Here is a 26,495-nt window from a genome sequence, read left to right as displayed (position 1 = left end):
CAACGCACTCAGCCATGACCCCTTGCTCACCTCGAGCTCATCGTTCTTGGTCCTTAACGTTTCTTGGAGCTCGCTACACCTACCAATAATCCTCATGAGCTCATTATTCTTCTCCTTCAACTCGTCATCCTTCGCCTTCAACTCCTTACTCTTCTGTCTCAGATCGTCACAGTGAGTTGGGAACAAAGCGTCCTCACCAAGCATGCGGACCAAGGCTTTGTGCCTGGTACGTTACTCTCTATACTTCGACTCCATCTTCTTATAGACGCTCCTCCTCTCCTCCTTTTGACGGGCACTCTCAATCTCCAAGATGAGGGTCTGATAAATAGACAAAGAAAGGTCAGCAAAGACAAATAACGTAAAAGGAAGAAATCAAAATGATAAGAAAGGACTTACTCGCAGGTCCATCCCGAAAATGCCTAACGACAAGTCCTCATCCTTCAGCGTCTGCAAGGTCTTGTTCTCAGGCTCCGCGCATAGGGGGGCCAAAGCCGGAACCACGCCCTTCGAGTTGACCAACAAGTTGAAATCCACGGGGATGACAATATTTCGAGTGGACCCCTCGGTCCCCACCTCCACTCGAGTAAATCTCTCCTCGAAAGTCCATGCCTCCTCGGGGTCGATATCAAAACCGAACCCGTCATCCTCCACAGCGACCGTTTTTCCTCTACCACCAGCGGACGATAAGCCCACCTCGGCTACCCCCGGTGTCTCCATTTCCGCAGCAGCCCCCGCCATCTCCAACGGCCTCGCTTCCGCGACATTCTCTGAATGGGGAACAATCCCCGTAGCTGAAGTGCACGTCGCCTCCACATCCACGATCATGGCCTATTCGGGTGCGACCACGGGCTCAACTCGTCGCCTCTTCAATGGCGCAACTTCCACCTCACCAGGGGAAGATTCGTCCACTAAATGAACCACCGGGCAGGCTGGGATCTCCACTAACGGAGTGGCCCTCTGACGACCAGGCTCGCTTAATACCGAAGTCTGGGAAGAAGTATTTCGCACAAACTCGGCCAACAAAAACTACATCCCAGCCGAAGCCACCGCCTGGCAAAATGCGGGGATAGGAGACTTCACCTTCTTAGAAGTTCTCCGACCTAGCATCAAAGGAAAACCATGAACGGCAAAAAGTAAGGCACCACAGCAAAAGCAAAATGGTTATAAGGGAGAAACCCGACTTACCGATCAAGGGCTTGAGCCCGAACCTCTTATTGAAGGACACCCAGTCACGGATCCCTACGGTGTGAGGCAAGACGCGGGCCACCCAATCACTAATATCGGCGACCAAAGATGGGGGATGCCTCTAAGCTATAAAAGGAAAAATGATGTAACAAGTCACGAATCATGAAGAGAAGGAAAGAACGTACTCCAAATAATGATACCTACAAGCAAAAATCCATTGTTCAGGAAAGCCATTAGGGTTTTCCACCACATGCTAGGTTTTAATAAAGAAATAATGGGCCCAAAATCGGCAGTTCATCATATCATCCATCTCCGCCACCAACCCTTTGGTTTCGCGGTGACGGAGGTGAATCATCGTGCCCCTGTGGAAGCTCGGCCCAAAAAGATGCAATAGATGGCGGATGGAGACTTCGCAGCCGGCGAACTCCGCAAACTTCGCCAACATAAGGAAAATCTTGTAAAGGTAGGGAGAGAGTTGTGCCAGACAGATATGGTAGTAGCGGCAGATATCCTCCGCCAACGGGGGAAAAGGAAGAGAATAACCTATCTAGAACGGGTAGGCGTAAAACGCAAATACCCAGGCATGTGAACTTGAACCATGTCATCTCCAGCCAGAACCAGGTCAACGTGGGCTGAAATGCCGTATTTGGTCCTAAGGGCGGCGAGGTATTTCGCCTCTATCTCAGACTTCGCAGACTCCGGTTCAAGTGTGGGTTCCTTAGAGAAGTTGGACCTAGAAGTAGGGTTACGAGGAATGATCTCCTCCACAGTAGGAAAGCTCTCATCCTCTATCACCGCTGATTCTCCGCCACCGGAAGGCATGGCCACTGATAATGGAGTATGGTCAGAAATTATCTCTGCGTTAGGGGTCACGGTAGCCATTTTCCGATAATGTATATACGAGGGGACAGAAAAGGAAGAAAGGGTGGCAATGGCAGCAATTACAGGAAGCAAAAACACATGAAGGAGAAAAGGAAGCAAGTGCAGGGGTGAAGAAACTAGAATAATGCAAAAGTTTCTTTGAGAAGTTTTCCCCTCTTTATTTATCGACCTCAGGGGTGTTCGAATCAATGCAAGCAACTGCCATGTGGCCCTAGAATCGAAATGACAGGGACTTGAGGAACGAGGTTACGCATCAGGAAGATGCGCAATGATGACGCATGCGTTGTGACGTCATCCTGCACCAACCCTATGACCCACGAATCTCAAAACGACACGTCATTACTTCGGTTACAGACACCTCCACTCGATCATCACGCCAAAAATTTCTTCGGAAATCGCAGACTATAAAGGTCCGCTCATCGAGGCCGACCAGAAGGCAACCCCGACAAGCGGAGGGACTAACTGTATGGGTCAAATCTTGCTGAGGAACTTGGGAGTGGAAAGATCGTAAGGTGAAAAGACTGTGTTCCGATTTGGACGGATAGGCCGAGGTTGACCAAAGCCCAACAACGAGCAGTCGCCGAACGAGCCGTAGAGGTCGAGTAGGAATAACGGCTAGTGTAGTCTTGGAATTAGTGACAGGAATATTCTCCTGGATATTCCTCTTGTTGTACTTTTTAGGGTTTTTAGAGAACATCCCATATAAATAGAAAAGGAGGGAGAAGAAAGAGGGGACACGTGAGATTGAATCAGAGAAAACTATTGTAAGAAGTTAACCTTTGAGAGAGAATACAAAATTCACCTTTCCATAGTGATTGATTTTATCGATTATTCTTCCCTTTCACTCACATGATCAAAGAAAGCATTGTTCATATTCTTGTTTACTGCCACGTTTCGTCGTCAGAAGGAAGAATCTTCCACATCATTTGAGATTTGGGTGAATTGTTCTTCCTAGTTACATTTATTGCCATTTTCCACATTTATTGCTCATCATTCATTCTTTATTTATTCTCTAAAGTGTGCATTTAGTGATTGAATACCCGACTCTGGATATTAGGCAAACAGAATCACTTAAACTCTTAGCTAGATCTAAGAATTATTATACTTGACTAGGATTTACCTTTCACGTCAATTATTTTTTAATTAATTTAACAAAGAGTGTTATACTTTTTGGTCAAACATCTATAAGTGCAAGAGGACGTATGCGGATATTCTACTCCTTAGAAATGAAGCACGTAGCAATAGGCAAGTAATAAAATAATAATGGTGGTTCAGCAGCTACTTGAAGCAAATTGTGATTTCGTGCCATTTGGCAGCAATAGTCGACCAGTATTGCGATCGTGACGTGAATTCAGTGCCTGTACTTCCGAGATCCATCTTCAATTAAACATAAATTAGCACGGTGTGACCTCCAATGGGATGGTCTTAGCTAGGGGTGTCAATGGTTCGGTTCGACCGGTTATTTTATAAAATTTGTATCATAGCAATTTTTCGGTTATTCTATGATGTATAACCAAAATTGGACTTTTAGAAACCGTACCAATCATGTCGGTTTCTCTTCGCTATCAGTACGATTCGATTAATTTTCGGTATTTTTTTAGATGTCATTTAAAAGTCACTAATAGAAGCAGAATACAATAGCATACGTACTTTTATAGGACTTAGCAAAACTTTCTAAAAAATTTTACTATTTAAAGGGTGATGAATCAAGAAAACATGAAACATGGCCAAAGCATAGATTTTATAGCAAAGTAAAAAAAAACTAAGCAAAGACAAAGAAATTATAAATCACACGAGTGAAAAAAATATTAAACAAGATGACTCAAGAATAAAGTCTATAGAAGATTAAATATTCGAAAATATAAATTTAATTCATACGAAAGGAAACATATTCAATACATAATAGTTTGCTACCCATAATCGCTAGAATATCTTGTGTCTTGCTAGTGAATATGCTGGAAATAATTTAGTTTCATTAGGAGTAGTATAATAGGTTTGGGAATTAGGATTTTAAGTTTAATTACTTGTTGGCTTGTAAATATTTCATAATTCCAAGGCCCAAGGAAAAATTTAATGTTTTCTTATTTTAAATTTAATATATAAATATATTTTTTTCATATAAATTTATTTGGTACGGTTCGGTATTTTTTCGGTTTATTATAATAAAATAAAAACCTACCCTAATTATCGTACAGTTATAGATTTATATAAAACCTACGGATTTATTAAAAGAAACCTAAAATCGATTTGGTGCGGTATGGTTCGATCGATTTAGTCGGTTTTTAAATATCCATTGACACCCCTAGTCTTAGCGGAATATCCTTATTTGTATGGTCTTAGCAAAATATCTCTTATTTAAATTTGAACACCATAGTTCTTTAATTTTAAAAGCTTGAAATTCTTGTTTGATTGTGAAAATTTGAAGTTAATATCGATTATTATTAAAAATCATTTGGATGTAGATAATTTGTGCTTAAACTTTTAGTTCTAACACGAATTCTGGTAATTTACGGTAAAAATCTCAAACTCTATTGTTGGATCTTAGAAAGTATTGAAGAAGATAAAGTGGGTCTTTTTGATTTGATGTTATTCAACTAAAATGGCGATTGGGTATTGTTTGTGTTGGTATTTGGAAGTTTTGTTTCAAATTTGAGATTATTTCGGAGTTGTTTGGTCAAAATTGAAGTTGTAAATTCGAAAACACTTTGTTAAAACAACCAAGAAAAAGTATGCCAATCCGGTAGACTTCAATGAACAACTTAACAGATAGGTAGACAAAATATATCATCAACTCTACCAACCCGGTAGAGAAATTCCTAAAGAGCATAAATATGACAATCTGGTAGACTTTAATAAAAAATTTAACAGGTATGTAGCGTAATAATAGCATCAACTCTACCGGATTAGTCGAAAAATCCTGAAAAGCAAAGTATGACAATCCGATAGATTTCTATAAAGAATTTAATCCGACAGAAAAACCTTTCAAGAGCTTGTACGAGTACAAAATTATTTTTTAAATACCGCAGGACATTCCGCTAAGATCACACCCGAAGAGGCCCTTTTTTGTGTCAATCACCCTCAATTAAAGGGGCTGAGAAGGGACGATACGAAGCAGCCCGTTAAACTAGCCGACATAGCAACAGGCGTTCTTAGCGGTACTCCGTCAAACAGAGAGAATAGCCCCTCTTGAAATGTGGAAGTTTGAAGGAAGTTGATTGCTTTGTCATCATACAAGAGGGAAAATTGAATCAAAAGAAACAAATGAACAGGAATGAGAAAATGTACAAATACTCTTAAGCGACCTAGACATCCTTAAAAGGAGATTTAAACACATGTTCAAACTGGGGAAGATGAAGATTTAAACTGGGGTAAATACATGTCCATCCGATCATCAACAAAGCAATTCTGTCACCCAATTATATACTATTATACTTCGTAAACAATTTTATCATAAACGGTTTACTCTCTTTACACTGTAGGGCGTTCCAGGAAATGTAATGGTAAGACTTGACAGTTGACACAGGAAGACTTTAGAATTTAACACTCAAATATTTCCCTCAGAAACCTGTTCCCTGTTTTTTTTTTGCTTATGATTCCCTTATAACTCAATTTATAAAAGTCACAACAATTTTTAACCGCATCATTTAACGAGGAAGCTGAATAGCCTCTTTTCTGCGGTTGTAAAGGATTAATCTTTTACAAATTTTACACCTCGACCAAGTGGGATTGGAGCATTTCTGCGGATGCAGCACCACAATTCTTTTTTTTATACTTCTGCGACTGCTGCACGAGGGCAAAGATGTGTACAACCTTAGAACAAGGCACTTATGCTTCAACGCAGTTCTGTAACATTCAGCTGCAAATGGACTTTGAGGACTGACAGAACCAAAAAGTACTAAGTAGTAGTTTAGAGAATACCAATATTTTTTAATGGGTAGAACTATATAGGCAGGAAAAATATTATGATTAGTGAAAGAGAAAAAAAAATAAAACCAGAGTTAACTACAATATTTTTTATGATCAAGAGAGTAAATTACAATAATTTATTAGGGTTCAAGTGGTCATCAACATAGAGAAATCAATAAATGATTTCTAATGTGGTTTTATACTGGATTAAAATCATTGGAAAATATCAGTGAAAGTCAGTCTTCGCCCACAAATACCAATCTTATAGGAAGAGTGCACAGATGCACCCAATAAATTTAGATCAATGGGTTTACTAAATGAACTTGTCTCCCGGAAACAGCCTCGCTACCCCACGGTAAGATCTGCTCTCCCCAGACTCAATAATAGGATTTCACTGGGTATGTTGTTTTGTTGTTGGTTTACTAAATGAACTTCTTAACAGTTTATTTGCCCACAAAAATGGACAAGCACAAAGCTCTTCAGTACTTGTCAATGTGCTCTAGGTTTCATGAAATTTATCTACAACAGTTAAGGAACAAACACAAAGCTGAGGTCTGTGGATGCAATGAGTTAAAGCAACATTATTAATTATGAATATTTGACCTAAGCATTATCATTGGGTTTGTTGTTGGACCTAACCATTATCCAAACAACACTTTCCAAGTAACAAATTTATACTATTTAAAAAACAGTAAATTCAGCAAAACGCATAAAGCAATGCTAAAGCACTTCATCGAGAAAAAACAAAATCCAAACTACATTGCCAAATATAAATCCAGAGTTTACTCGTCATAGTTATATCAAAATGATCCTCAAGATGACATCCTCAAAACAAAATAAAATAAAATTAACATAATATTACCATCAGTTGATAATTAGCATTCAATCGAGAGGAATCTCGACATCACCATCATCGATCTCTTGCTGCAAATCCTTAGGATCCTTCCCATCTACCGTACAGCCAACTGATACACACGTGCCTAAAATCTCCTTCACTGTTCCAGTCAAATCCTTCGCCATTGATCTCGGCTTCATAACCTTAGCGATCTCGATGACGTCATCGAGCGAGATGTTACCGTTATGCTTGATGTTTTTGGTCTTCTTACGGTCACGTTCCGGCTCCTTCAACGCCTTGATGACGAGTGCGGCGGCAGAGGGGACGACGGAGACTTTAGCTTGACGGTTTTGGACGGTGAGTTTAACGGTGACTCGGAGACCCTTCCAGTCCTTGGCGGTTTCCTTTGCGATGTCTTCACCGATTTTTTTAGGGGAGAGACCGAGTGGACCGATTTTTGGAGCGAGTGAACTCGCAGCTCCGACTTCACCGCCAGTAACTCGGACGAAAACCTCGACCACCTGAGATGGATCGAACTTGGGCGGCATTTTGGCAGCGAGGGAGTGGGAATGAGCTAGGGTTAAGGTTTCGGGTGTGCTCTGTAGAGGGAGTGGCGAGTGAGATGAAATAGAAGATATAAAAGTAGGGTTTTTGCAAAGATACCGATGAAATGTCTTTGATGCCCTTTATGGGCCGGATGCATGTATTGCAATACTTGGGCCAAACCACTTCTCTATAACATTTAAATTTTATGGGCCTGTATATTGGGCCAAAACCATAATTCTCTCATTTGGGCTTTGGGAACGTATTCAGTAAGTTAATTCATCAATTATAAATGCTTTGTCAGTGGGATTTTTTCATTCCTACACACTATTGGAAACTTTATTACCCTAAATGTTCACGTTTAGTAAATTACCCTACCTACACAAGTTTTGTTTACAAAATATATACATTCCACCTTAAAAGGCTCTCAATCCATTATTAGTGCCTTCAATTAAGGGATTTAGTTACACCCTTTTCCTTTTTTTTTTCTCCTCTTCTCTTTCCATATTTTTCCTCCGCCTTATAATATAGTAATCTTCCTATACGACCCAGTTATATACATTACTTATTAGCTCACTGTCAATTTGCATGTTCTTGAACTGATTATTGAGCTGATTTTGTTGGTTGTTGTTACTGGCTTTGGGAGCACCCCATAACTCTGCATGTTTCCCACTCTTGGATAATTTCTTGATCAGTGTAGCAGGGTCTACGTAGGTTTGCCCATGTCCATTAATGGTTTGGTTTCTAGCTTCTTTAGATTTTTTCAAAGCACCTGGACCTTCAGTAACCCAGTTATAACTCGATCACTCATAGGAACTTTAGCAGCCTTCAGATCAAGAGAAACCTTAGCAAGAGTTGCTGCAACTAGAACATCAACAACACCAGTAACACCTGCTATAAGTTGGGCCTTAACAACAGCTGATCGTTGAGCATCATCATGAGATTTTCCACCATTATTTTCTGTTGATTCCAAGCCCTTTCCACCAGCAGCACTCCTTAATTTTTTGGCATCCAAAATTTGTCTCAAATCTCCTTGAAACTTTTCTCCAACAGTTTCAAAATCATATTTTTTCTCCGCCTTAAAATACAGTAATCTTCCTATACGACCCAGTTATATACGTTACTTATTAGCTCACGGTTTACTCATTTCTTCGAAAATGGATGAGGATCATGTTTTTTACTCATAAGAAATCTGATTATTCAATAATTTGGCATTTATTTAAGATGAGATATACTAGTACTATTTTCAACAAAAATTAGGACCAATTCATAAATCAAAATTTAACTCAAGGGACTAAACAGGAACTTGCTCCAACTAACGGGTCAACTGTGATATACGGCCCCGGTTCGGAGAGCTCGAGAGAGGGGGGAAATGGAGGAGAAGGGGAAAGTGGGGAGTGAGAGATGGAGCGCTGCGATCGAAAATCTATCGGAGATGGCGTCGAATCTGGATTCTCTCCAAAAGCTACTCGTGAAGAAAGCAGTGTACGTCGACGAAGACACCTTTGCCAAAGCCTCTCTCACTTCCGAACAAGCCCGTACTATTAAGGTTCGATCCCTACTCTTTATCACTCGTTCATCAGTAGAGGTGTCTTAGTTATGGCGAGTTTTTTACTATATTTGAATAGCTGAGATAAGGAATTATTGAGTTAGTTTATTGTAATTTGTTTATTTGTTTTACTGGATGCATTACTCTTAATTATTGTGTGTATAATTGGACTCTACTTTGATTAGTTGAAAAACTCAATCTGTTATTGGTGAATGAATCTCAAAATCAATGCGCGGAATAACACAGAATTCTTATAATGAGCTAAACTGAAAACAGAGAACATAGAGCAGCTTGAGCACAAAATCATATCACTAACTAAAAGGTTTGAGAAAGCTCAAGCACAAGATACTCTTGAGAAAAATTTAGGTCTTGATTTTAAACTCCCTTCACAAGTCCAATCTTGTAATGATGCAAGTTGCGTTGCCTTTAGATGTGCTTTAGCTTCCATATCAGAGAAGTCCCACTGAGTAGTGCGTTAATTTCAAGTTCGGACATCTCTCAAACTGTGAGCAAAGATGTTATAAAGATTCTGATGCTAAAAGGAAATCGAGCCATCTACATTTCAAGTTCAGACATCTCTCAAACTGTGAGCAAAGTTGTTATAAAGATTCTGAGGCTAAAAGGAAAATGAGCCATCTATGGCAATCTTTGGTTTAAGGTGTAAGAGGACTTCAAAAATCCTTATATCTCCACTAGTTCCAGATGAGGTCAGCAACTATCCAAGGCATCCTAGTGTCCTAAAGCAAAAACTGCAACGATGATTAATACAAGCGTAGATGTGAACACAAGAGGAAGCAGAAAATTTTGAATAACTTGGACCCCCAAGTTGGATTTGACTGGATAGCTGGATACCATCAGTAACTGTAGCTTTAATTTCAGCGTAAATGGACAAACTAAGAGGAAGCAACAATTTCATGCAAGAAGAAAGATAAGTGAGACGAACTGTAACCTGGTTGAATAGAAAAACGCTTATTGAGTTAAATTACCTTTCTGATTCATTAGCCCTACAAGTTTTGTTTTTTTCCAGTTATCTCCAGAAACAAAAAGAGAGATGCAATGAAGTTGAATAGGAAAACCCAGAAAAGGTTATAGGGNTATATATATATATATATTCTGTATGTTATATACAAGAATTATACAAATTTTATACACTTTTTCGACTATCGAATGTAAATAATTTCTGGCGCGGGCTAAAAGTGATAAAAGAAAAAAAATATGATATTTGGCCTGTGATTGTTGGGTTCATCTTTTTCTATTAGAAAAGTTTTCATAACTACAAGCCCCAGAATATTAACTAACATTAATTACAACTGATCTCATTATTACATTTGCTACAATATGCTGATATACCAAAAATATTCTACTTCAATAGAATTCTTAAATTTAAGTTTTTCAATTAATTATATCTTTATCGATTCCCAATAACAATCTTCCCTAAAAGTAGAAATAAAGTTAGAAAAATACGCACCATCATATTTAAAAAGCATAGGCCTTTATTTTGGTAATATAAAATATCTTAAGAAATTATTGATTGGGTTATGGAATATGTGCACATTATAAATTATACCATCATGGTTAATGGAAAATCTTTTGAGCCACCACCAAAGGATGTGGTGCAGTGGATGGTTCTGCTCCTCCCTTAACCAGAGGTCTCGAGTTCGAGCCCTGGGTATGGAAAAATCCTTGGTAGGGAGCGCTTTCCCCCGAATGGGGCCCTACGCGGCGCGAATCCGGATATAGTCGGGCTCCAATGCGGGTACCGGACACCGGGTGGGAAACCAAAATAAAAAAAAGGGAAATCTTTTGAACCTTTTAATGGTGCAAAAGGACTTATGTAGGGTGATCCAATACTGTTTCTGTTTGCCATATTTATGAAATACTTGAGTAGAACCTTGAAAAATACTCAATTTGAGTCTCGGCCACCAAACTCCGGGAGGTGACCAAGTGCTCCATCTTTTCCGGAAAACTCGAGTTTGCTATCACCAAATCAAACACTCTGGCAAAGTCCAGCAGAGAAGTTCCACCTCCTCTGTTCTCATCTCCAAAATCAAAGCCACCATGCACATCATTATACCCCCCAGACATCACTCCAATGTTGCCGTTGAAATCTCCTCATATGAAAAGCTTCTCGGTATGTGGAATACCACGCACTATCTCATCCAAATCCTCCCAGAAATGCCTTTTGAATTCCTCATCCAAGCCTGCTTGGGGTGCATACGCACTGATTATGTTCAAAGTAAAACCTCCAACAACTAGCTTAATAGTGATCAACCTGTCGTTCACCCACCTGACCTCCATCACTAGTTCACAGAGGTCCTTATCAACCAAGATACCTACCCGTTCATGCCCCCACCCTTCCAAAATACCATAGTTTGAACCCGTCCACATCCCGCGCCTTATCTCCTACACATCTAGTCTCATGTACACAAGCTATATTAATCTTCCTTTTCTCGAGAATCTTCACTAACTCTACAGACTTTCCAGTCAAAGTTCCGATGTTCCAAGACCCACGCTCAGCCTGTAGCTCCCTTAGCCCTGTTACCCCCTGCACCCCTCCCCCCCTCCCCCCCGCGACACCCCCGAGGACAAGACCTTACCCTGCTATCGTTCACCAAAGCCACTATAATCTAGGAGTCACTACGCAATCACTATCCCGAAAACAAGCGACAAAAAAAATGAATAACCAAAATTTAATCTAAAACTAATAGTCACAAAACAGGTGAAGAAATAAAAGAACTAAAAGAGAACTATAATCTACCACTAAGCTCGCAGAACGGGTTTAGAAATAAAATAAAGGAACTAAAGAGAACTATAATCTACAACTAAAGGTCAGAAAAACAAGTGAAGAAATAAAATAAAAGAGCTAAAGGGAGCTATAATATACAACTAAAGGTCAGAAAGAAAATGAGCAAAACTACTAGGGAATATACAAAATAAAGATGTAAAGAGATAGATAACAATATAAACAGGTAGGCAAAGTTATCACTAATGCAACTAATTTGACAATGCTAGTGCAAATACTAAATAAAGATTCAAGAACAAAAATAGGTAGGCAAGGAGATACAATTAAGCTAAAATATCAAACTATCAAAATATTGAGACAAGAGAGGAATGATAGAACCTAGATTGCAGCCCTTGAAGTTAACGAAAATCTGGCCGGCGGGGATAGATCGCGACGAGCTAGTTGGAAGGTACAATTCTAGAAACCTGGACCGGTCATTCTTGAGCCTCGATCATTGGGAGGAGACGCACGCGTCGGAAAATCGCTTGGGCAGGAGCTCACGCACCGGCACGTGACGGAATCTACATCGGAAAATTAACTAGTCTTGGCCTAATCAGCCGACAAATCCCCATACAAATGTAGGAGGCGAAAGGGCAAAAGTAGAGAAAGAGAAGCGCCAAGATATACGGAGTTCCGTCACCGAATTCCGACCAGTCACAGTGGAGAGAGAAAAGAGAGGAAGGAGGGGGAAAGGGAGAGAGAAAGAGAAAGAAAGGAGGATGGGCAGACAAAGCAAGCGAGGGAGGAGAGAAGAAGGGTTAGTACCTTACCTGGGTCGCCGGCGGTGGAGCTGGACGGCTGTGTTAATGGGGGAAGTAAAGTTTGCGGTCAAATAGATCTGAATTGTGAAAGGTGATGAAGAGAGAGAGAATAAGTCAAAATCCTCTAGTCTAATCTTTTACTCAGGATTATGAGATCATGCTAATAAGAAATTTACAAAAACTAAGAATTAAAATGGCACATTACAAACAATCTAAAAGAATAAGATAATTCATTCCTCCTAATCACGTCCTAAAATCATATGAATAATGTATTCAACATAAAAATAAATATCAAATACAAAAATATAATAGAAGAAAATCGAACTTCTCTATAAAAACATATCCAAAAGGGAACTAAATATCTTTCAAAAGCCTATCCAACAATAATAACTAACCATGAAAGCTTACAAACAGACAAAATATTGAAATAGCAATACATATGTAGAAATAATTGAAAGTTTTAGATCGGAAAAGAGGAAAAAGAGGTTTCTAAACGTGAAATCAATAGGTAATTTGTCCTGGTGACTTCAATGTCACGATCAAAATCCAACTAATAATGATGACACCTAACCCAACCCACTAGGTAAGCCAATTAGCAACAATAATCCAATCCATTGAGATTTACTGATAAATGAAATGATAATAACTGAATTTCTATACAAAGAATTCTCAACGACTAGTAGTACAAATCATGAGCTTCTAAGATTTAAAGTCTACAAAGCTGGTATGAAATAAATACATCATCTGTTTGAAATATACATGAACATATTAATAATTCTAAAGCTACCAAGAACAAGAGGCAGCTATGACAGGAACGTAGGTACATCTTCAATTCCAGCTCCCGCCACACATAACAACATCAACATCCAAAATCTGCACGCAAGGTGCAGAAGTGTAGTATGAGTACAACCGACCCTATGCACTCAATAAGTAATAAACCTAACATTAGGTTGAAAGTAGTGACGAGCTGGACAAAGGTCAGGGTCCAACACCAATAGCCAACAACAACTCATAACAATATAATAAAAGTGGTACAAGAAACAACTCAGAGATATAATGCTCAGCTCGTTCACAGTTCCGGAAAATAGGCATGTTTTTCAAGTATATCAGAGAAAACCCAAATCTTTTACTAAAATCACCAAAATATGAGTAAATCTGAAGAAAAAAATTGTGATTTTTTTTCAAAAACTTTCAAGAACAGGTAAGATGTTTCATTATCAAATGGAATGAGGAAGTACATCTCTATGCCTACATGTTAATGTGTATGTGAAGTCATGAATGACAAAAATACCATACAACATAAGGAAAATGCATCTCTATGCCTGTATGTCAGTGCGCATGTCGAATGCAATGCAACTTAGCAATAAAACCGTATGCATACTCTCATAATATCAATTCACTTAGTCCTCCCAGTCACTCTGTCCTTAGAGTCACTCAGTCCTCCAAATCACTCGGCACTCTCTCTCGGCACTTACGCCCGGCACTCGCACTCAGTAGGCACCTGCGCTCACTGTGGGTGTCAGACTCCGGAGGGGCAGATCCAGCCCAAACGCTATAATAAGCCAATCATGGCATGAATTAATAAAGCCTATTGCGGCATACAACCCTTTCCCATAAACATCCTCACAATCAGGTCCTCGGTCTCACTCAGTCATCAATTTCTCCAGTCTCTTAGGCTCTCAATGTAATGAAAATCAGCCCAAAATGATGATATCATGTATCAATAAATAGCAACAGAAAACTTAGATATGATATGTGTTGATACCCAATTTTTCCCTCACAAATTTTTTAACACATATATATATATATATACTTTCAAAAGTATTACATATGCAGTTATAAGCATACATAAAATTTTTTTATAATTTTTCTATAATTTTAAAAGCTCCAAATCAATTTATTTCTTCTCTTTTTATTTATATAAATATCCAATAATTATCCTTCAAATTACTTTTGTGATGATTGAGTCATCTAAATTCTTTATTTATGCCAACATAGTGTTTAAATATTTTAGTGCATTTCTTTTGCGATTATATTTACATTTTTAGGCTAAATTGCACATCTTTGCAATAATAGCCCATACTAATGCATAATTACATTATTGATGCATAAAATGGTCTTTTATATTTTAAAATGTTAACAACTATTTTAGATCGTTTTTAGTACACGAAAATATTTTTTGGAACTCATTTATTATTTTTATAAATTATTTAGTTATTAAAAGTGGATATTTAAAATCTGGCCTATTTTTATTTTAATTTTAGTCCTATTTCAACCCAATACCAGCCCAATTTCAATTTAAATTCACCCAGCCCAAACCCTAATACCCGATCCGGCCCTAAAACCCTTTCAATCTCGGCCGCTGATCATAGAGATCAACAGCCACAAACAACCCTTTCCTTTTTTAGTCCCAAACGGCCCCCTAAACCCTTTCATTTCCCACCATCCGTCGCCCTGAAAATCCCTCTCCTCTCTCAAACTCTCTCAAGCCTAACCCTAATCGGACCTCACCATCACTCATTTATGGCTATCTATGGTGGTTTCTCATCACCCCCAGGCCTATAGTAGCCTCTCTCACGTTGGTACTACCATCTCCAGGGTCCTCAAGGGACCAGGGTTAGTTGGCTTGCATCTATGGCCCCTTTCTCGTCTGTTTCAGGCTATTCTAGTGTGATTCTGAGTAAGATCGTCCTACATCGACTATGATCTATGGGTTTCTAAGCATGTTTCTTCACCTCTGTGTTGTTCTTCTCGAAACCCTAATTTTTTCTTCTGAACCTCTTAGATCTGTAAAGATCTGAGATGATTTGGACTTATTTCATATGAGTTTTACAATAACCTTGTGATTCTTTACAAGAATCGTATGATTTTCGAGTGATTTTTCATCTTTCTCTAAACTAGGGTTTCCTGAAATTTCTTTTTCCAAAACATTTGGTAATTTTTGAGTGTTTGATCTTCTGCTTCTTATATGTTTTGACTGATTTGGTAAGTTTGCTACAACCTTAACTTATTTATACTAAAAACCCTAATTTTTGACATTCCTTGTCTGGTTTCTGAGTACTGGTGCACTGACTGTGTTCTTGCCTTGGTTCTTGTGATTTTTCTTTAGCCATTTTAATGTCTCGTGATTTTCTTATCCTAATATGCCTCTACTAAGTTCTTGGTTCAACTTTTTCTACTGATCCTGTATGTCTATGTTATTTCTGACTGTTATTTCTTGCTTTGTTTAAGTTGTTTGTGATACTTGCTGACTCTTTACGTGATTTTCTCTTTGATTGAACCCTTGATTATTCTGAAGTCCTTATTTCCTAGTTTGATTTGAACACTTTTCCTTAACAAAACTTTTGATTCTTACCTCTCTACTCGGTTTAATTGAACTGCTTGCCTTAATTAATTTTCCCTAGCCTTATTTGTTATTTTGCTGATTCTTACTGATTGTTTCCTTAATTGAAACCCCTGTGCATTCACCCCTAATTACCTACTCTGCACTCGATTTCCTTCCTTATGTATTTGTCCTGCTTTTACCATTAATTATCCCTTGATTAAAGGGAAGACTTACTGATTTTACATGTGACTGATTCTCTGAATTTCTCTAATTGCTACTTAATTGACCCCTTACCATATTTTGTTAAGCTTTTGATTACTATATAAACTCCCTCTCACTTCAGACACGAACATTAGTTCACAAAAGTACACTTACACTCTTGTGAGCACGTGATTTTTGCCCTATATGAATTACTCCCAGAAATTCAAGCAAAATAATTTCTCTTCATTGTTTTTAATTTTGTGTGGCATTTTCTGTTGATTGTTTGCATTTGTTTGTGCATTTTCAATTCATATAAAAATACAAAATATATGCATTGCATTTAGGGTTTAATTTTATATATTTTTGGAATTAATTAGTAAATAGGAGTTTACAAGATACAAAAAATCACAAAAATAGTTTAATTTTGGAATTTTCGTAGTCTTCCTTTTATTTTGGTATTTAATCATTTGTGATAATTGTCATTTAGAGCTAATTAATTTAATACAATAGGATAATTTGATTAGGAATTAATTTGGATTTCATTTTTAGTTTAAAAGAAATGAGAATAAAAAGGGAAAAAAAAAGAAGAAAAACAAAAGAGGAGACTTGTCTTGGACTGCTTCAGTCCAATCTCCACAGGCCCAATCGACCTTGACCCAGCCCCAAAACCCATTCCCAGATCCGGTCCACCCGCTAATTCCCCAAACAACGTCGTTTAGTCCAATTCAATCTGAGCCGTCGATGTTGGATGATCCTACAGCTCAGAACTATGGGTAAACTTAATATATAAGTGTCTGAACCCCCCCCCCCCCCAGGCCCGTCTCTCTCACCCCACCCTCATCAGAGAAACCTCCACCGCCTCCGCCCTAGACCGCCGCCGGAAATCGTCCCACGTCGGCGGCGATTCTCCAAACAACACCAAATTAACACCCCTGTATCACCTTCTTCTCCTCATTCCAAATTTACAACTCCCTTCCCTCAAAACCTGGCCCATCTTCTCGAATTTCAAATCGAATTCCGGCCAAAACCCTACATTCTCCAAACCTCGCCAAATTAACACCAAACCACCCTCTTCCCTCCCTCATTACGAATCCCCTATCATTCTCCCTCAAATCCCACCAGGGTTCCTCGAGTTTGCGAAACCCTAGCGCCGCCGCAAGTTTCTCCGGTGGCGGCAGCGCTTCCAAGTTGTTTTTCTGTGATCCTCGTGTGAGTTACATCATCAGACATTGAGTGTCGAGTAAAATCAGTAAGACTTCTTTTTTGTTTTTGTTGCTTAATTTTCTATTTTTATTTGCCGAGATGTATCAAGCATGGGCAAAAAAGGCGCCCGATATCAACCAGAATCCATTGCCGTCCCATCATGAGACAAATATGATCGAGATAGTGCATAAGGGAGGGGAGCCTAAGAAGCCTTCACAGACCGTCATGATGATTCAGTCCAGTGAGGTCGGGCCGGTTAAAAAGTCGACAAGTGGGAAATCAGTGATCAGGTTGGGAGGACAAACAGTGAACCATCTGCGATAGTCAAGAAAGGGTCCTCAAGTGAGGTTGCAACGAAACAAGAAAGGGCAAAAGTGGTTGTGCCAGGAGTGTCGAACAAGCCTGTCGTGATTGTGGAGTGTGCCCACACAGATCCTGTCATTGTCAAGCCAGGGGCAGTGAAGCATCCGGTGTCAGCAGTTCCAAAGTCTGTAGTTGTCTTTGATGAGGAGTTGATTTGAGAGGGTCCAAAGTTTATTTGATGAAGTAAACACGGTGGAAATTGGGGGAGGTTGTGGTGACAAAGAGGTGCATTTTGTCAGGCCAAATGTGAAGATCAACAATTGGGAAGTTACTCCTCTTCCTACTCGGAGGGAGTTTTGGTAGTGGGCTTTGATTTTCTTTTACTTGTCTGGATTATTCTAGGGTTGTGATTCAGATTCTATGTTCCGTCCGTTTGGATGTGTTAAACCTTGTTATCTTTCAACTTCAATGAAATGCAATTTCCTTTCTTCTTCATTCCTGATAGTTTCATTCTTGTTTTCTTTTCTTTCTTGTACAGTTCTTTCTATGCTTGTCTCAATGACACGACATGCATGAGGAATCTTCGGCCCAGTCTTAAAAGCCGGTCTAATTCTGAAATAATAATACAAGAAATTGAGTGTGATGATGAATTGGAATATGATGATGATGAGTGGGTCAAAACCCGCCTGGAGCAATTGAGTTTGATCAATGAGAAAAGATTGGCAGCAGTGTGTCATGGTCAGTTGTATCAACAGAGAATGGCAAGAGCATATAATAAGAAGGTACGTCCACGAAAGTTCGAAGTGGGCCAGCAAGTGTTGAGGCGTATTCTTCCGCACCAGGCTGAGGCCAAAGGCAAGTTCACCCCAAATTGGCAGGGGTCGTTCATCGTGACAAGAGTGTTGTCCAATGGCGCTTTGTATCTAACAGACATAGAAGGCAAATGTGTTGAAATGGCCATCAATTCCGATGCGGTCAAGAGATATTATGTATGATTTTCTTTGTTTTAATTGTATTTGTTTGTACTTGGCATGTTTTGGAGATTGGAATGACGAAGGCATTTTGTTCTGCTATCTAAACACTTTATCCCTCGCTACCCCTTTGAGCCTTATTTATTTTCTTTCATACCCCTCTTTTGGAATCAGTAGCAAAGTTCAGAAATGCAAGCGTAAAGGATAAGTGAAGGAAAAGAGAGAAGAAAAATGAAAATGAAAAAGAAAAAGAAAAGAAAAGAGTAGAAAAAGAAGAAAAAAGAAGAAAAAGAAATAAAAAGAAAAAAGAGAAAAGGCAAAATGAAGAAAGAAAAGAAAAGAAGAGAAAATGGAAGAAAAATAGCAACAATAAAAGTAGTCTCATAAACTACGTTCGACCTGATTCCTTTTAAGGATACGTAGGCAGCCTCATGGTTCGGTCCCACCATAATAAAAATCCAAAAGCCCCCAAGCAAGAAACTGGGGCAGAAGTTGCGGTTGTTGTAAGAAATCTGATTCCAAAAGTTGTAATTTTGAGCCCATTTGAATTGTTTTGAGCCTTTGATACCCTTTCTTTCTAACCCTGTCCAAAAGCCTGCATTACGGTTCAAAGAAAAACCTTCTGATAAGTCTTCAAGAAATGCCAAGTCAAGCAAGAAGAGGTGATTCATGTCAGGGGCACTCTGGTCCAAGCAGGAAAAAAATGAAAATGAGAGAGTCTTATTGGTGAAAACCCTCACAGGCACCGTAAGGCGACGCGAACTGAGAGAAATGAAAAATGAGAGAGTCTTATTGGTGAAAACCCTCATGGGCACCATAAGGCGACGGGAGCTGAGAGAAATGAAAAATGAGAGAGTCTTATTGGTGAAAACCCTCACGGGCACCTTGAGGCGAAAGTGAGTTGAGAGATGAACAAATGAGAGAGGTCTGTTGGTGAAAACCTTTCAGGGCACCACAGGATGAACAAGGTTAAGGTTTGGGTGAAGAAATCAGGATATGGAATTCCGGGGCAACAAATTATGGCAACTAAAAGTTGATTGGTTGGACAGATTGGGCCGGTTAGTCCAAAATTCATGTCATGATCAATGGTACCAGCTGTTCCACTCAGATAAGTCTCTCTTCCTTCTTTCCTTTTAGTAAGTCGTCCAGTTTTGGATTCTCTTTATCCTTAACTATCAAGGTCATTGCATTTCATTTCTTTTGGGGTTTGTTTCTCTAAGATGTTTCAATGTCAGTTTTGTTCAAAGCAAATAAGAAAGGATTTCAAAGCTCACTACCAGCTTCCAAAATTGCAAAGCACAGTATGGCCGGAACATACCAAAGATAGCATGATGTAAAGTGGGATACAAGGAGTCACCGAAAGTTTCATCGGTGGGATGAATTGGTAATTTCATGGGAGATGCGAAGGTTCATGAAAAGGGGCCAGAGAGGTAAAAATACGGTTTGGATATGGAACACTCGGGTAATCAAGGGTCATGAGGTTTGAAAGTCAATCAGAAAGTCAAGCGGTTCAAGGCTTATTCAAGGAAGCAGGTCAAAACAAACACGGTAGTGGAGACATCTTCAGCAAGAATGCCATCAACTAACCACCATTTTTAAACTGACAAGATCTTTCTTTGATTGAAACAGGGGCAAGACAATTTTCTTTGTTTTGTCTATTTTGTCGAAGTCAGGAGCCCGCCTGGAGAATAGAGGCATACATTTCAAGTTTCAGTAGTCAGGAGCCCGCCTGGAGAACAGAGGCATCTATTTCAAGTTTCAGCAGTCAGGAGCCCACCTGGAGAACAGAGGCATATATTTCAAGTTTCAGCAGTCAGGAGCCCTCCTGGAGAACAGAGGTATTACAGTTCAAGCTTTAGTTTTCAAATTCTTATTAATATTCGGTAAATGTGATGCCCAGCAACAAAACTGGGGCAGAAAATTTTCTTTATTTTGTCTATTTTGTCGAAGTGAGGAGCCCGCCTGGAGAACAGAGGCATGCATTTCAAGTTTTAGCAGTCAGGAGCCCGCCTGAAGAACAGAGGCATTACAATTCAAATTTTAGTTTTCAAATTCTTACTAATATCTGGTAACATGATGCCCAGCCACCAAACTGGGGCAGAAAATTTTCTTTATTTTGTCTATTTTGTCGAAGTCAGGAGCCCGCCTGGAGAAGAGATGCATACATTTCAAGTTTCAGCAGTCAGGAGCCTGCCTGGAGAACAGAGGCATACATTTCAAGTTTCAGCAATCAGGAGCCCGCCTGGAGAACAGAGGCATACATTTCAAGTTTCAGCAGTCAGGAGCCCGCCTGGAGAACAGAGGCATACATTTCAAGTTTCAGCAGTCAGGAGCCCGCCTGGAGAACAGAGGCATACATTTCAAGTTTCAGCAAGTCAGGAGCCCGCCTGGAGAACAGAGGCATACGTTTCAAGCTTCAGCAGTCAGGAGCACGCCTAGAGAACAGAGGACTACATTTCAAGTTTTAGCGGTCAACCATCACTCGGAGAAAGGGCAAAACATCTCAAATCAGAATTCAAGGTAGCAACAAAAGGATGTCGCCGGGAGAATACAAGTCAACAAGGCAACAAGAACCACAACAGCAAGTTTGAAGATATAGATAGGATCTTTTGTAATGCATAGATCATAAGCTTAGTCTAGTTTATTTTTATTTTTGACACGGTGTAATAAGGGGGTTCAGTAAGCAGTAGCAACAGCAGCAGCAACAGTGAAATCATAGCTTCATGGTAGTCCCAGCTACCAGACATTCCTGAACTCCACTGACCTAATTCCTTTTTAGCCAAGGATATGTAGGTAGCCTCAGAAGCAGGGTGCGTTCAAACCTTTCAAAAATGCTTCACACGGAGTATTCAAATGGGCAAAAATCGCTCGTATCCGCTCACTTGTCTTTGCACGAAAACTCTTCGTGTTTTCGAGCAAAGAGGGGCAGCTGTGAGCACGTGATTTTTGCCCTATATGAATTACTCCCATAAATTCAAAACAAAATAATTTCTTCCAGTATTTATAATTTTGTGGATTGTTGTGGCATTTTATGTTAATTGTTTGTATTTTGTCTGTGCATTTTAATTCATAAAAATACAAAAAAAAATTATATCTTGCATTTTGCATTTAGGATTTAACTTTGCATTTTAGGATTAATTAGTAATTAGTTTAATTTTGAAAAAAAAGGAGAAAAAGAGAACAAAAGAAGAAAACAAAGGGAATTAGAAAATTAAGCTTTGAATTCAGTTTTTGGGCCGTCTTAATTCAAAACTCTCAAGCCCAATGCCCTCCTAACCCAATTCCTCCCCAGCCCAAACGCATCACCTGATGCCCGACCCATTCCCCTTACCCGCCCCACTCGCCCAAAATACCTCAAACAAACAACGAGCCCTAAAATCCCAAAACTCAGAGAAGCGGAACTATTCAATCGTCGTTCTCACTCGAACCAAGCCTCAATTCAGTCCAAATTCGGGCGAGTGAATCCCAAATCCTTAACCCACGCGTCCCTCCTTCTCTCATCTTGTCGTTGCTAACGGTTTCTGACGCCAATATTCCCTCTCCTCTCACTCGCTTGTTTTTGAGACCTATCTCATGATTGGAAGCTTCTGGAGATGAAATGCTGGATGAGTGTGAGGCGTTGGATTGGTTTCATTCAATCTGAGCCCCACATTCATCAAGGATTAGTCTTCAAAAGAGGCTTTATCCAATTTTGTGAGGGGGGGTTGGATTTTGGGAGAGGAAAAAAGTTGAAAAGTTTTCTGTGCACAAATGGTTTTTCGGAGTTGATTTTCTTTGACGAGGTCATTAAAGCTTAAGAGAAACATAGATACAATTTCTTCTTCTTATTTTTCTGAATACAGATTTGAGTTCTAAGGAGATAAAATTGAAGTTCAAGCTGGGTTTTACTGTTGTCTCGCTGATTTGTTGCTGAACCTCGTAGGATTTGGAGTCGGGAGTTTGTATTGTCGGGTTTATAATCGTTATAGAAGAAGATTTGCAGCTTCAGGTTCCAGTTTCCTCTCTTTATTTCTATGCGACTCTGTTTTGTTTCAACATTTTTTGAGCTGTGAAATTCAATCTAGGGTGGTTTGTTTGTGTTATGATCGAACATCTTGCTGACTAAATCTGTTCTCAATGGTGGTATGTGTTTGAGTATTTTTCAGTTAGTAGAAATCGATTTGAATAGTCGTCTTCCATTTCTTACATGTCTTGACGGTTATTCAGGCTCGAAGTATATTCTGAATCAAAGTGTCATCGCTTTCAAATGAACAATGTGTTCAGTTTCTTTTGGTGATCTTCTTTGCAATATGCTCTGTGGTCCGTGATGATTTAATTGAGCCATAAGGTTCAGAGAGTTAATTAATAGTTCTATAGTTGTTGTACTGGAAATGTGTGGTCGACCTAGATTGGTTTTCACTGTTAGCTGTGGTGTTCTGATAGAGGATTCAGCACACAACTAGTCAATGGTTGTGCTAAGGCTGACCTCAAATCAATTGGTTCAAATGTCCTAATAGCAGAGTTGCTGGAAGTCTACTATGTGTTGGTCGTTAAACTGTAGCTTCATACTTGTTTTAGTCGACTGTATTTCAAATCTTATTTCAGTTTTTCATGGTTATATGTTTGACGTGGTGCATTAGTCGAGCCAGTGCATATGTTGAAGGGTCGTGTCTAATGTGAATCCTGCTATGTTGTTCGCTGAATCGGAATCTTTGGTTGACGTCTCTAATGACTTGATATTAGTATGCTCTTTTAAGAGTTTTGAAATGGAACCATTAGCCTAAAGGTTTAATAGATGTGAGGTATGTTGGATGCTTTAACTGGATGGACTGATGTTACTTGAATCAAACATTCTGAGTTAGTGTATAAGCCTAAAAGTTAGCATGTTTACTTGAGTCGACTTCTGAGTTAGCCGGGGATTACTCTGCTGAAAACCTACCCTGTTTTGCACTGTTTGAGTGTTAACTTTGAGGGCTAATTCTGTTAGACTAGGATTTTTTGGAGCCATGGGGTGTACTGTGTTGTCATGAATTCGCTGTTTCTGCATAGCTAGGCCTACCAGTTCTTCTTCACCTCTATTTAGTCTATTTTTACTTCAATTAGTACTCCCTCCATGCTCAATTACTCCATGTTAAGGGTGTGTTCAGTAATTAGTTGGTCCATGTCATTCTAAATTGGTTCGATGTATGTTGATATTTGAAGTGTTTGTGTGTCTTGTTCTTATGGTACTATCGAGGTGAGGTCGTCTACTCATGAGAATGACTTGATAGTTAGACAAAGATCAGACAATAGCTTGAAAAGGGATCAGGAGGATCAAAAGGCCATTGTTTGGTTGCTTCTTTAGTTAGCATCTTGTCTTGTTTCACCTTAAGAGGATTCCGTGAATTCATTCGTGGCTATAACTTGTTTAGTTTGAAGATATTGAAGTAACTTGAAGCATGATTAGAATTAATATTGACGAAAAAGGGCACTCAGAAATATACACTGGTTTTCTCTGAAGGTTTCTTTCAAAAAAAATGATGATTTCTTAGTTTGATACACTGATTTTAGCAAAGAAAAGGAATTCTCTGAAGACCCAGAAGCTGATTTTAGTGTGTGTTCGTCTACTTCATGATTTCTGGATTTTCGTTTGATTCTGGGACTTAACTGAAGCTGTGTTACTGATTTTGCATTGCTGAACTCCTCTCATCTTCACATTCTCCCTTTACTTGGCTGATGACGCTTCTGTTTTGTGGATTGCAACTAGATACACATTAAGCTACATTGTGTTCATGTTGGTTTTTGTGCGATTGTTGGAATGAATCAACTTTGAAATATGATTATTGAGTTTGCCCAGATCTGATTCTGTGTGCGTGCATTTGAGAATCTTTTCTTATTTGGGCGAGTAAGGTCCAAAATGCTAAGTCATGGATCACAAACGATTCCTTCGTCCTTTAGTTTAGTCTATCAATTCATTGAAAGGGCTGTTGAGGTAATTGTTCAAGTCTAATCATACGTGAGGTCGAACCTGATCTTGAAATGAAGCAAGCTTAGGAGAATGCACTGAAAGCAATTCGTTGAATAAATTCATGAATATCCGTAGTTTATTTCAGTTGAGTAAAGCCCTTTTGGAATAATTGGAGGTGCGCCATGCCAAACAAAAAATGACAATTGCGTGGCCCTCGCTTTATTTAGTCTTGAATTGATCCTTAGATTCCGAGGCGTGCCATTTAGCAAATTCCATGGCCCTCGCAAAGTGCAAACGCGTAGTTGCTTTAGGCGCGTGTTTAATAATATTACTTTCCTAAATCCGGGTGCGCATTTATGTGACCCAAATCCAAATCTCAACGGTATTAAAATATGTCAAAAATCATGGGTGCATTTATGTGACGCGGTTTGAGACGTGTTTTAATAGCGTTGCAATCTTCTCTAAAAAATAAATAAAAGCGGTTAAAGTTAAAATTTGCACATAGGTTCATAATTGTTTAAAATCAGATAATTAAGCCAAATATGACAGTTGAGCGACCGTGCTAGAACCACGGAACCGGGAATGCCTAAGACCTTCTCCCGGGTTAACAGAATTCCTTACTCGGATTTCTGGTTCGTGGACTGTTAAACAGAGTCATTCTTTTCCTCGATTCGGGATTCAACCGGTGACTTGGAACACCATAAATCTCCCAAGTGGCGACTCTGAATTCTCTTAATAAACGAATCCCGTTTCGATTGTCACTTCAAGTTGGAAATAACTCCCTTTATTATACCATTCCGGGGGGTGTAAGTGAAAAAACGAGGTGTGACAGCTCACGTGATTTTCCCCAGCGGAGTCGCCAGAGCTGTCACACCTCCTTTTTTCTTACTACACCCCGCAAGGGTATAATAAGAGAGTTATTTCCAACTTGAAGTGACAATCGAAACGGGATTATTTTATTTAAAGATTCAGAGTTGCCACTTGGGAGATTTATGGTGTCCCAAGTCACCGGTTTAAAATCCCGAATCGAGGAAAAGAATGACTCTGTTTAACAGTCCGCGCACCAGAAATCCGAGTAAGGAATTCTGTTAACCCGGGAGAAGGTGTTAGGCATTCCCGAGTTTCGTGATTCTAGCACGGTCGCTCAACTGTTATTATTGGCATAGTTAGCTGATTTTAGAAACAATTTAAACCTATGTGCATTTTTACTTTTAACCGCTTTTATTCATTTTAAAAGAAGATTTAACGTCGTCTAAATATGTCTTTGGATCACGTCACATGAAATGCACCCGTAATCCGAAACACATTTTATTCAACGTTATAAGGATTTGGATTTGGGTCACATGAAATGCACACCCGAGTTTAGGAAGGTAATATTATTAAAGTACACGCCTGAAGCAACTACGCGTTTTTAGCTTTGCCAGGGCCATGGAATTTTTCTAAATGGCACGCCTCGAATTCTAAGGATCAACACAAGATTAATTAAAATGAGGGCCATGCAATTTGAAATTTTGTTTGGCACGGCACACCTCGACTTCCAATTTTAAAAGGGAATTTCAACTACCTTTGGAGGGCCATAAGCTATTTATATTATCAAATATGGCTCACCTCAAATTCATTAAAGAAAACAATCAACCCAGCAATTGGAAAATTCAACAAGCCTTTCTTAACCCATAACTTAAAACCAAACGACCAAATATGATAAACAACACATGAAGCCAATTAACAGAATAAGACTTCATCACATTCTGCCTAAATGACACAGCCACACATCTGAATATATTTGAACTATCATCAAAATTTATTAAATTCATATAGCTCCCTCCCATTGATTAGACCTAATTCAATTCAACAGTTTCTCGTTTCTGCAAAATCAGTCCTTTGTCAATAAATTACCAAGTCCTAAACCTAGACAAAATAAACAACACGACAGCCTCCCAAATTGGACACCCCGTAACATACAAAGAAGAATGCTTGAGCTCGTCTCAAATGGTCACGTTTCCCAATTGATCAACAGCTGAAGTAGATCATGTAATTAATGACAACTGGACTGATTTATTTCCAGAACCATAAGAGCCGACTGACTTTCATGTCGTATTCTAACTTAGTCAACTCTTAATATT

At 39.2% G+C, this 26,495-nt stretch overlaps 1 protein-coding gene across 1 annotated transcript; it reads right to left on the bottom strand.

Moving 5' to 3' along the window:
• Positions 1-6,683: 6,683 nt before the first annotated feature.
• On the bottom strand, positions 6,684-7,436 carry LOC109240208 (60S ribosomal protein L12-like). The gene has a single exon (XM_019406843.1). It carries the CDS (start codon positions 7,354-7,356, stop codon positions 6,856-6,858), a length of 501 nt encoding a protein of 166 aa, XP_019262388.1. The 5' UTR covers positions 7,357-7,436; the 3' UTR covers positions 6,684-6,855.
• Positions 7,437-26,495: the final 19,059 nt, after the last annotated feature.

This window comes from Nicotiana attenuata, unplaced genomic scaffold, assembly GCF_001879085.1.
Source record: "Nicotiana attenuata strain UT unplaced genomic scaffold, NIATTr2, whole genome shotgun sequence".
In the NCBI taxonomy this organism is placed as follows: Eukaryota; Viridiplantae; Streptophyta; class Magnoliopsida; order Solanales; family Solanaceae; genus Nicotiana; species Nicotiana attenuata.
Note: the sequence above shows the minus strand (reverse complement) of the source record. Positions and strands in the feature narration are given on the sequence as shown.

Coding starts and splice junctions, on each gene's coding strand:
- LOC109240208 (XM_019406843.1), bottom strand. CDS start 7,356: ATGCCGCCCAAGTTCGATCCATCTCAGGTGGTCGAGGTTTTCGTCCGA.